The 12,681-nt window shown below is 38.7% G+C and overlaps 1 protein-coding gene across 3 annotated transcripts in view; it reads left to right on the top strand.

Annotated features, from left to right (window-relative positions):
- PNT1 (mannosyltransferase family protein) overlaps positions 1-11,849 on the top strand; it is a 52,532-nt gene extending 40,683 nt beyond the window's left edge. For all 3 annotated transcript variants that reach the window (XM_088971869.1, XM_088971871.1, XM_088971870.1), the window contains 3 exons: positions 5,584-5,766; positions 10,526-11,073; positions 11,261-11,849. In XM_088971869.1, the coding sequence (XP_088827995.1) occupies positions 5,584-5,766; positions 10,526-11,073; positions 11,261-11,575 (1,046 nt within the window). In that variant the 3' untranslated portion in view covers positions 11,576-11,849. The remainder of the gene's footprint in view (positions 1-5,583; positions 5,767-10,525; positions 11,074-11,260) is intronic.
- Positions 11,850-12,681: the final 832 nt, after the last annotated feature.

Genomic DNA, 12,681 nt, shown 5'->3' with positions numbered 1-12,681 from the left:
TCGACACTACACTTCTTTAACAGGAAAAGACAGTCCAACAGAAGGGGGTAAAAGGGCCTTGAAGAAAGAGGCAAAGGTGTGGGAACCCGAGGGAGTGTCCCTGACATCTCTTCTCAAGTTCAAATTCCAACCGAACCCAGAAACTACCCCTTCCCCTTCATCTTCCTTAAAACATTTTTGAACCAACCCAGCCTCATTCATTGTTTCCTCACATTCTATGTTGTTTCCTCTTCCCTTCTCTTGACCTCCTCCCACTTCTCATCCTCTTCCACCTGTCCTCCAACCTGACACATCAGCATTGTCTTCAGACTCTTGGTCGCTTCTCCACAGCGTTGCTTCATCTTCTGATGCAATTCAAACCCTGTACCAAAGACCATCTACCTGCAACTCCACAGATCGGAGAATGGCTTCTGGATTCACCCTAGTAATACTGATCTTTGCAGCACGGAAATCATGGGTATCATGATGAACCGGCACCCATCTGATGCCTGTCGCAATGTTCTTGAATACATGTTCCACCCAGAGATTGAAAGGAGGATCCAGGAGCTTCAAAGTGATTGTATCGTCTGTGAAGGCCTACTGTTGCATGTTGGAAACCACTGTTCCACTAATACCAGAACATCGCATGTCTACTGTCTGCGGCTCGATCATTTCTTCCTCAATATCAACAAATCACCGTTCTAATACTGGACTTCAATCCCTCATCTTCCACTGTCAACACCAATTTTTTCTTCCATGCTTCTTTTTTCACCACTTAAAACTGCCTTCAGAGCCACCATTAACCAAACCATAATTGAGGCTAAGTTCTTCTCTTGTTCATCTTCAAGCCTTTTCATATCCACTCTTCTCACCCCTTCCCCTGCAACCTTCACCTTTTCCTTTCTCAATTGAAACTCCTTCAGCGCCTCTGGCTATCATGGCCCAACTCCTTCTCTGCTTACCTATTGGGACGCAAATCCTCTTCAACCTCCTTTTCTCCAACCGTTCTGTAAAGGAAATGAACCAACCCTTTCATTCCTCTTCAATACTGTACCAAAATCCCTACCTTCCTTTTGAAAACTATTCCTCCACTCTGGTATCTTCACAGCATTAACAGCCACTTCCAGAAATTCCTTTAACGAGATTACCATATCTTCCATCAAAGAAATTGAAGCCCAATTTTCCTCATTGATTTCCAAACATTTCATCCCCTCCCATCTAATCTCTTCCAGTCTAAATTTCTTTGCTTCAACTACGATCTCCTTACACCAACCCATTAAACCAGGACTTCCTTCAACTATGATGTCCAAGTAGCTAGTGTGATGTTAAACATGTTGCATTCTTGATACAATGAAATTCAAGCTGTTGCTGCTGCAAATCTAGTAGAAATAAAGAATTGAGTGGTAATAGTGTTAAGAAAAGAGTGTGGGTAACCTCAAATTTTCCACCCAAGAAGTTTATTACATTTAGATGGCCTTTGATTTTCCAGATTTAAAGAGGAACCACCTGCAATCTGTCTTGAATTTTGCTTGCAATCACTTGTGCTGATTGGCTGGTAGTGTTCTACTTCAACTTGAAACGTTGAACCCATGGCAAGGTAGGGACCTTTTGCTTGTTTACCCAAACAGTTAACTTCTTTCTTCTACTAGATATTATAGGGTTACTGATTAGGTGATGAATCTTGAATGATATGGTTATAAGGTTCCGAAAGAGAGAAAGAATTCATGTTGGCTCCCTCCGTACCTTTGCTTCCCAAATTACCAAATTGTCTATTGACTTCCTATTTAGCCAAACCATCGGCCGAATTGTTTGCAGACCTTTGTATCCACCTAATTTATAGTTGCATGTCTTTTGAAAACCATTTGAATTGTCTAAATTCATTCCTGAATTGCCCTCAATAATCAATCTGCCAACTCCCATTTTTTTGGCTTTTTCCACCCCAAATACTGCTACTGGGATTTCTGTCCTTGTTGAATCTGCTTCTATTGAACATGAGTACATTACAAGTATAGTTTCATTCTCATTCCTTATTACTCTCCCAATTCCAGAAGGCCCAGGATTACCCATGCTATTTCCAATCAAATTTCAGTTTCAACCACCCGCTGTCCAAAGGCATCCATTCCTTATTTTTCTTTTGATTTTTTAGACGAGGATCTTGTAACCGATCCCTAACTTCTAATAAATATTATCCACTATGGTTTTTTTTTATCAATAACACCAGCTTCATTAAATTAAGAGAAAAGAGGGAGTATGTATACAAGAGAGGAGATAAAATATCTTAGCTCCCCAAATACAGAATACAAAGAGAATACAGAGAGAAAAAAATAAAAAAATAGCCCAAAATACAGACTCCCTATTCACCCCTTGCTTGGCCAACCCATCCGCAAATGAGTTGGCACTGCTCTTCACCCAGCTGTATTAGATCTCAATGTCCACTGTGAAATTTAAGAAAAGCTCCATTATCTTCACCCTAGTATATTACTCTTATGGTGATGGTTCAATTAATGTTTCCCTACTTCCCTCTCTTTAAATATTCGTGTACTCCGTTCTTCCCAAATTGTCCAAACCACTGTCGCTCTTGTGCATCTCCACAATATTGTCCCTTCTCCTTGGATATCTGATCATAGTCATGTCAAACAGCCTATCCAAACTCACAGGAGGAGTCTACTTGCATCCAAAAGGAGCAAAAAACCATTCTCAATTACAACAAACAAAAGGACATGATATTAGTAAGTGGTAAGAAGTCTCACCATTTGATCTGCACATGATACACCAGGTATGGTATAAAAGCCAATAAGGGCCCTGTTTGATGATTAAGTACTTGTTAAAATAAGTACTTGTTGCACAAGTACTTCTTAGAAGTACTTATTTTAACAACCACTTAAAGCTGTTTGGTAACCCACTTCTCAAATCACTTATTATGTTTTTAAGCACTTATTGGGGTGGGGATGTTTGGTAAGCTACTTTCCCCATAAGTGCTTATATTGACACAAATGACAATTTTACCATCCACTGTAGCAGATCTCTTCCTCTCCCTCTATTTTCTTCACTGGAACTGTTGGAACCGCCGGAACTGTAGATTGGACAACAGAAAGACTTCATCCGATTAACAACCTTCACAAAATTCTCGGAATCCTGCAGGAATTGTAAGCCAAATGAACGTACTTGGAGCTTAATCAGGAAAGTATTGAGAGCAGATTTCTGGTTCTTCTCATCAGGGTCACTACTGAAGTCTCCATAATCCTGCTGAATAAGCCTTACAAGGGAGAGTGCCATTCTGGCTGTGGCCGATAAAAGCTGAAGCCAATAGAGCAACTTACCAATGTTTCGTGACAGAAAAACCCTTCTTGCGTATGGAAGCAAAGGGACATCTGATGCTGCCCATATCCGGGTTGGCGTTTTCTTTTGAAGCTGATGGCTGGGTCTTACTGTGCTGTACCCTCCTTCACACGTCGATCATGGTTGCTCTGTGGCCGGAGTACAGTGACTGGCTGGAAAATTTCAGTCACGATTCGAACAAGGAAGCGGGAGATGGATTTCAATGCCCTGAAACTATATATCCCAGCTTCTTCTATCTGCCATGTAGCCATGTAGACTGGTGTTGCCATTCAAGCTCACGACTCCGGCTGAAAATTCTGGTACCTTCAATCAGGAGTATTGTGGTGATGAACCAGAAGTCCATGGTGTCTATTTTAATGGCAAAACCGCCTAGCAGAACAACAGTTGCCCAGATGAAACCTAAGGCTCCTACATCGCTGGCCGCTTTTTCAAGAATCGCCAGCCGAAGAGTAAACAATGTCAGCTTCTTCTCAGGGGCAATGGCCTGCTGAGACGGAACTGAATTTCTGTTGCCATGCAATTGGAGTTGGAGATTCCTCGTGGGGTTCGAAAATGGTGGAGCTTGATGGGTAGTTGGTAATCTGCACCCGGATGGCTCCATCGCCTTGAATCAACTGTGGGCTCTGGTCCATGTTTCTGGGTTTTTCAGGAGCTCTTCAATGGCCGGATGTGAACCAGAATATCAATTCAGCAACACCGGAAGTTGCAAGTACTGTGTTGAAGCTGCCTGAGATGATGAAATACAGAAGAGCAGTGTTGAATTGAATATCTGTCATCATTAATTGCTGAAATAGGTGGTGGAATTCCGTTATCTTTGGTTTATCTTCATTCTGGTTATGTAACTTGGGCAGGTGGATTTCCTTGCTGTTGCTTGGGTGTTTCCCTCTTCACAAAATTCTCGGAATCCTGCAGGAAGAGTAAGCCAAGTGAACGTACTTGAAGCTTAATCTCAGAATCTGGCATTTGGGGGAATGCAACCAAATGCCGCCACTGCCTGTTGCTGTAGGGTTTCGAATGGAAGGAGAAGATGATAAGCTCAAGTGGGGGTAGTTTTGTCATTAATGAAAAAAAAACAGGACAGGTTTGTCCCATTCGAATGAAGAAGCACTTCTTCAAAAAGTGCTGAAAAAAAAGCCACATTCATGTCACTTTTTTAAGTACTTTTTTTTAATAATAAGCAGTTATTACCCTCTTTTTTACCAAACACCCATAAGTACTTAAAAACCACTTAATGTGTGGTCCCATGTCTTAAAAGAAGTACTTGTTTAACCTTTGGAGGGATAGGGACACACAACATAGGAGAAGAACAAGAAGAGGAATTGGACAGGAAAGAGTTAAAGAAGGATTTGCAAGAAAAACTACCATCCAGGATAGGAAACCACAACCAGCCATCCCCAATAGAATTATCAAAAACCACCCCTCCATAAGATTCAAAAGTTTAGACACCTGGAGGATTTCAGAATCCCTAAGATTCTTCGTGAGACCCAAATATCTGTCCAGCTTAGCTCCAATAGGAAGACCAAATAGGTAGACGGGACTCCCTAATAGCGAGATTTCCAATTTTTCTGCAATTCTGTAATTTCTATATTTTTTCTTTACTTTTGCTTTTTTTATATTTATGTTATTTAATTTATGATATTGTGGGTTGACCTGTTTGACCCAGATGGATGAACCGCTGACCTGCCATCTGTCTAGAAAAGTGGTCCCATTTCTGGGTTGGTTTTAAAAACATTGGATGGCATTCACTTTTGAAACATGTGAATAATTTTGCTTTCATCAGAAAAGGGTAACTTCTTTAAACTTGAGGAAGAAAAGAATACGGGAAAGGAAAACCAGAGACCAATAAACATAAACTGTTCCCGACCATAAGAAAATAAGAGATCTTGCTCTTTCTTCTTTTATTTTTGGTTTTTATTTCTTTTTTTATTTTACATGTTTAACTAGTTTGATATTCCTCAATCCATAATGCATTTCCTTGGAGTTGGCTTTTTATAGTGTACAATATAAATCATCTGATCAGGTTTGTTATTAACTATATCTTGGTAGGCCCAAATCCATGATTGTCCATTGCGGAACAATTTTTAAGAAGGTTACATTGTGTATTTATGTTGAAGAATTATTAGAATTATTTTTAAGACCCATGCAGAATAATTCAAAAAAGGAAAAATGCTAAGAAAGCATAATTACAAAATACTTGTTTAGTATATCTTATTTGCATTTTCCCTTAATGCCTTCAAATTGAACAACTGTGTATTTATTTTGCAGATCTGCTTGTTGGGTTGTTAATCCGTACCATATTGAAGCTACGTGGGGTTCCTGAAAATCTTTGCATTTACTCCTTAGCAGTTTGGCTTTTTAACCCATTCACCATCACTATTGGAACTCGGGGCAATTGTGAACCTATTGTTTGTGCCATGGTTCTCTGGATTATAATCTGCATTATGAATGGTGTAAGTTCAACTTCATTTTGTCTGTTTCTTTTTTTCAATTTTTATCCTTTTTTTTCTTTTTATTCATAACAAAATTAAACTAGGGGTGAAAGAATGATAAGGGAAAGGAACACTACATAATGCATTGAAGCATGAAATAAGGACTCCACAATATTTGCTGAAGTTTTCATGATATTCACATTAAAGGGGGCCCTGAAAAGTTTTTAGAGATTTCTTAATGTGTAATTCCAGCCTCAAATTGAGGACATCGCAGCAGATTATTGCAGATGTTATTTTGAAAATATCATGATTAACTGAGAACTTTATGTTAGATAAATCTTCTAAATTTGAGTTGAGGTTGGAGAATTTTTTATTACCTAAGCCATTTTTTTATAGGTATTATTACCTAAACGCATTAAACCATAAAAGCATTAAACTCCTTTATTTTTGTCTTGATATTGTTGATAAGCATAGGATAAAGTAATAACTCTTCTATGAGTTATGAGTTTATCTCGTGAGTTATTGTTAATTTGGGTAAGGCAGGAGCCATTACTTGGCATAATGGTAAAATTCCTGGGCTGGCAAGCATGAGAATGTATGTTCAAGTCTGAGAGCGGCCACTTTGTGAAAAAAAAAAAAAAAAAAAACCAGAAGTCAGGACTATGTTCACTATACCCCTCCCAAGATCCCAGATATTTGGACCAACATTGGGTAATGGCCTTCTATTTTTTAAATTTGGGTAAGGCCCATTCAGGTATCTTATAAATGGTCTCCTTAATTACATCTCAAAAAAAAAAAAGAAAAACGAAGATCCTTTTATAGTTCAATTAAAGCCCAATTAACTTATTGAATGTAGGTATTCTCCTCTTTGAAGTTCTTGAATGCAGCCAAGGTAAAGAGCATGGCTGTAGGCAAGGTTTTAAATATTGGTACACCTGATATGCATGAACCTTGTGTATCAGGTATTTCCAAGGCGTACAAGCCTTTCTTTTGTTTTTTTAAAAGTCTACAAGGGGTTGGTCTTAGGCCTGGCCACCCCCTCTAAATTTCCAAAATTCCATATCTATTTTATTTAGGTATATCAGGGTTCTGCCAGAACGATATAATACACCTTGATACATGATGAAATTTTAAATCTTGATTGTAGTCAGTTTCTTTGTGTAGCAGAAAGAAGGGACTGAAACCAACCTTTGTAAACAATAATTAACCTGATGGTAGGCATTTTATTAGGATTTTTCAGGGACTGCAATCAGCTGACTTAAATTCAACCAAGCAGTAATATTTTCTCTCCTTTTTGTTATACTTGAATTTGTAGGGAACTGCATTTAGCCATGTTAAAGAACAAGGCTTTAGTCAGTTTTCTCCAGCATGTTTTTCTGAGAAAAGTAACTTTCATTCAAAGGGAGGGGGGGGTTGAGTATACAGAGAGAGGGTATACAGCAATCCAATCACTCCAAGCTAATCACAATGGCAAAGAACTAACACTATACAAAACATCTCTTCCCACCCAAGACTTATCTAAAGAATCTGCCTAAACATTTAGTTCCTGACTCTCATTTAAAAAGTGAGACAATCTCCAAGGCCCACCATCACTTTTGGAGGTCCAACCAATAACGTTTCTAGAATCACCTTCAACTAGCAAAGGTTGCACATGAAAAGAAATAGCCAATCTCAGACCTGTTAAGAATGCTCTATTTTCTGCTTCAGAGGAATCCGCATCACCAATAGGCCCACTAAAAGTCCATATTAGGTTGCCCCTTACATCAGTGATGGCACCACCAATCCCAGCCAGCTCTTGATGGCTATCTACTCTATAACTTGCACCAAACTTGAAGTAGAAGTTACAAACAGGCCTCATGTCCAGATTGTTTCAAGGCTGAGGTTCCAAACCAGAAGTTTGAAGGTATTCAAACAGTTTTCTCCTACATTTCTTTTCCATTTTCTCTCTACAGGACTGCTAATAATTTAACATTGGATATGTTTATAAATAGAATGAGTTGGCGAAATAGGATTCATGTAGATGACCCCATATTAGTTGGGATAAGGCATGGATAATGAAATGATGATGAAGACTGCAATTAACCAAGTTCAAGAAAAAGGCTGTAGACGGTTTCACCTAGATTTTAATCCTAATTTGGGTTTCTTTTGTAGGAAAGAAAAGAGAACAAGACAGTTTTTGCCTTTATAGGAGGAAAGGAGGAGAACCAACAATAGAAACAGTATGATATAAATTTCGTCTTGAAGAAAAGGGAAGAGAACAACATAAATGATTAGACAAAAATTTACATTATGCAGGGAGTTTCCTACTTTTCTCAAGGTGTTTAAACCAAATTCATCATCATCATCCAAGCCTTATCCCAACCATATGGGGTTAGCTACAGGAATCCAGTTTCACCATTCCATTCTGTTTAACGCCATATCCATTGTTACTACTTCTATCCATGTCCTTTTTGGTGTACCCTTAGCCCTTCTAGCTCCTTCAACTTGCAACAAATCACTTCTTGTGTGTGTTATTGATGGTCTGCTATGCATGTGACAAAACCATCTTAGGTTGCTCCCACGCCTTTTAAAACATTGTTGACAACCTTATCCATGTAAATTGATTTACTTATGCTGAATGAATCTGGTCTAAGACGGTTTGGTCAAAAAATGAGTGTGGCGGTAGCTCCAATAGGTGACAAAATGAGAGAAAGTAGACAAAGGATGCTTTGGCATTCCTTGTTTTAAGGACTTATCTCCTTTTTGCTGTTAAAAATTCAGTGTTCATACAGACATTTTAACTGTAAAAAGGAGTCTTTAAAATAAGGAATGCCAAATGCATCCTTTGTCTACTTTCTCTCATTTTGTCACCTATTGGAGCTACCGCCACACTCATTTTTTGACCAAACCGTCTTAGACCAGATTCATTCAGCATAAGTAAATCAATTTACATGGATAAGGTTGTCAACAATGTTTTAAAAGGCGTGGGAGGCATACGCCTCCAAGCGAGGCGCCTCCAAGACACCTTGAGGCATACGCTAGAAGCGCTGACACCTTTGAGGTGTATGCCTCAGGTGCAAGAGGTTTGTGCCTCATATGCTTTTTTCATGAGGCGTGCTAGAGGCGTATGCCTCATGCGCACCTTTTGTAAAAAGATAGAAAAAAACAAAAAAGAAAGAAAAAGAAAAAAAAAAGAAAAAGAAGGAAAAAAAGAGAAAAAGAAAGAAAATAAAAAGGAAAGGGAAGGAAAGAAAAGATAAGGGAAAAGAAAGTGGGCCGGGGGCTAAGACCATAGACCACTTCGGCTGGGGGGCAACAGCCCGCCTTTTCGATGCTCCACTCTGGCTCGCTTGCCTCCGCTTCGACAAGACCCTCCCCCCCCCTTTTAACTAGTGTTATGCATCTTCATTCTTCTTAATATAAAAGATTTTTATAAAAATAAAGAAAAATGACATTCCTTCCTCTTCTCCCTCCTCCTTACCCCCCCTCCTCATAAGTAGGCTTACACCTTGTATGCCTCATGCCTCTACGTAGTGGAATGCCTCGTGTCACGCCTCCACGTTTTAAAACATTGGTTGTCACTGCCTCATGGGTGAGCACTTGTTTCATACAATTTGGAATATGAGACTCTTTTTCTTTCTTTCTTTTTTTCTTTCCCACACCTCTATTTGTCTTGTTTTTTGCTTTCAATTCTTCGTCAGGTCTAACCTAGGTCTTTTATTGATATGGAGGTAGTAAAGTAATTACCCCAACCAATTAGATGAAAAACAAGTGGCTCGGGACTTTAAAAGGGAAAGAGCCAGAAATGATCTTAGTTTTAAGATAGATAAATGGACTTTTAAATCAGTCCATATAGATTTCTAATTTGGCCCATCCGGATGGTCCCATATATTAGAAAGAAGGTCTCTATGTGGGCTTTCTATATAGACCTATTAATTCGGCCTTTAATGAAAGACTTAATGGGCTTTTAATCGGACCCAAATAAAAAGATATAGCTAGATACATCTTAATAGAGTAGTCCTCCTTTTAAAGGAACATATGATCATCAAGATTTAATTATCAAAACCATACAACTAAAAACACATTTATATTTGGCTATGGGACATTGTTAAGAGAATAAAAACCTATTCAGGGGCGTCCACCTAATGGGTTAAGCTTTTAGGTTGAACAGTTCCTTGACATGGTATTGGAGCATGTTTGACCAAGTGGTCTAGTGTCTGATCCTAGTCTCCACTATAATTAATTAAAATTCAGCACAAGGTATGGGTAGGTTTGTGCTTGTCCATGGCTCCACGCTTGAAGCCTGATGGGCTTTTGCGTAGGGGGTGTGTTAGAGAATAGAAACTTATTCATGGACCTTACCTAGCTGCTTAAGCTTTAGGTTGAACGGTTCCTTGACAGACATGAATGACCATTGCTAGGTAATGCATTCTATTAGACAAAGTGCTCATACTAGGTCGCACATCTAGATTTAGTAGAGTGATTTGTCCTTTTATATGGTAGGACCATTACAAAATCCATCTTTAAAAGGGCCTTTTGTGTTTGTTGTCATTGAACTGTCTACTAGCTGTAAGAGGGGGTTCATTTGAAGGCCCCATGATCTTACACTGACAGAACAGAATGCTAGATGTCCATTGTTTATTGGTCAATCCAAAACTATGGAGTATGGGCACTAAAACACATAGTTACCTATAGATATGGACTTTATTATTCATTTCTCAAACATGTAATCACCTCTGTTTTACCACCATATGGCTTCTATATGTATTTATTGATATAATGTTTTATTCTGTCTACAGGTAATTTGCTACAGGCAGCGTTCTGGTATGGGCTTGTTGTCCATTTCAGAATCTACCCAATCATCTATTCCCTTCCTATTCTCCTAGTTCTGGATCCACATAACTTTCCACCTGGTCAGACTCCTGCCCTTGAAAAGTGGATTTCTAGAGAACGAAGTCCATCCCAGAGTTGCAGGAGTAAAAGAACAGATTTTTTTCTCCAGCCATGGATTCTTTCCAGTAGCATTCTGACAAGGAACAGGATATTGTTTGGGTTTGTTTCTGGGGCATTGTTCTTCATTTGTACTGGTCTTTTCTCCCACCTCTATGGTTGGGAATTCTTGAATGAGGCACTGCTGTACCATCTTACCCGTACTGACCCAAGACACAACTTCTCCATATACTTCTATCACATCTATCTTCATCACCAACAGGGATTCTCAATAATGGAGAAGCTCATCTCTTTCTTCCCACAGTTGATGGTGCAGTTGGTTCTCGCCTTATTCTTTGCACAGGACCTCCCATTCTGCCTTTTCGTGCAGACAGTAGCATTTGTAGCATTCAACAAGGTTGGTTCCCATTTCATTAATGCAAATGATGTTCACATGATAACTTTTCAATAAAATAATGATCAGAAGCATGTTGAAAGTGCACTTTTCTTTAAATTTTATAGAAGTCATGACTTCATTATCTGTAAGTTATCACTTCACAACTATCTGTCCTGGAGCTTAGTTATGTTCAAAATCCATTTGACAGGTTATCACAGCACAGTACTTCGTGTGGTTCTTCTGCTTGTTGCCTCTGATACTGCCATGGAACAACATGAGGATCAAGTGGAAAGGTCTGGCAAGCATTTTCTTGTGGATGGGAGCTCAAACTCATTGGCTGATGTGGGGCTATCTGCTAGAATTCAAAGGCAAAAATGTATTTGTTCAATTGTGGTTGGCAAGCCTACTGCTCTTGGCTGCCAACACATGGGTCTTGATAATGATCATTCGTCACCAAAGATTATCTCCAGTCTTTGTACCATTGGGCAGCGTGAGGTTGAAAGATGCTAGAAAAGTCAACTAGAGGAACTTGTGTCCGGTGGGTTTTTCTTCTCTTTCTTTTTTCTCTTTTCATTTGTTGTTATATCCTGTTGGCTATGACTTGAGTATTTGCAGAGAAAATGTAATTTCATATTTCCTGTTCTGGTTTGAGACCTGACTGTTGGTTATAGTTGATGTTTCTCAGTACAGAAAATTCTATGGTTTCACTGTTCCTGGCTAAGTGTTTCGAACATTGTATATGGTTGGTTTAATCAATGTGTGACACTCTACAAATATACGATAGGGTGTGACCTAAATGTTGGTTGATCCCATTAGTTTTGTATTTTTTCTTTCATTTTATATATGCAAGAGAGAAGGCATGTGTAGTTGTCGCTAAGTCTAAACAGAATGGAATGGCGAAACAGGGTTCATGTAGCCGACTCCACGTTATTGAGATAAGCCTATGAGCTTAGAAGATGATGATGTTGATAACGAAAATGTGAGAGGGCACGTGCATTACATGTGGTAGTAAGAGTTGATAAAAAATATGTCCTTCAAATAGATTTTCTGCATGTTACATAAGATGGGTGGGTTTATCAGAGCTACATAGGTGATTCAACTTAACGTTTAAAAAATGCATTTGGTAGAGTAGATTCAACTTGAAATAGGAACGCCACATGTTGGTCGTGTTTAGTTTATATTCAGCGTGACACCATCCTACCATATCCATCTCTCTTCCAATGGTCAAATTTAAAAATAAATGATGATTGATTCATTAATACACAAATTAACTCTAGATGCAGATCTAATGTTTCATAGAACGAGAAAAGAACCTTTATTTTGGAGGTAGGATTTAAGGATATTCAAGGGTATAAATCCATATTTGCTAATATATGATGCACTAGAATATATCTATATATTGTCACGTAGTGCATAAGGGTCGCCTGTGGCACCGAATGGTGATGTGCTTACATATTTTACATTATAAAAAAAAGGAAAACCTATGATACGGAAAAAAAACATGGTATCAAGAGTTTTGACCAATCAAAATTCATCCATGAACTTTGATAAATAGCACTTGACTAGCTACCACATTTATAATTCCAATTGACTGGTCAGAAGTTTTACAGATATCAAATCTTTTCGATG

This window comes from Nelumbo lutea, chromosome 2 (genome assembly GCF_056320005.1).
Source record: "Nelumbo lutea isolate HS-2025 chromosome 2, American lotus-T2T, whole genome shotgun sequence".
NCBI classification, from domain to species: domain Eukaryota; kingdom Viridiplantae; phylum Streptophyta; class Magnoliopsida; order Proteales; family Nelumbonaceae; genus Nelumbo; species Nelumbo lutea.
Note: the sequence above shows the minus strand (reverse complement) of the source record. Positions and strands in the feature narration are given on the sequence as shown.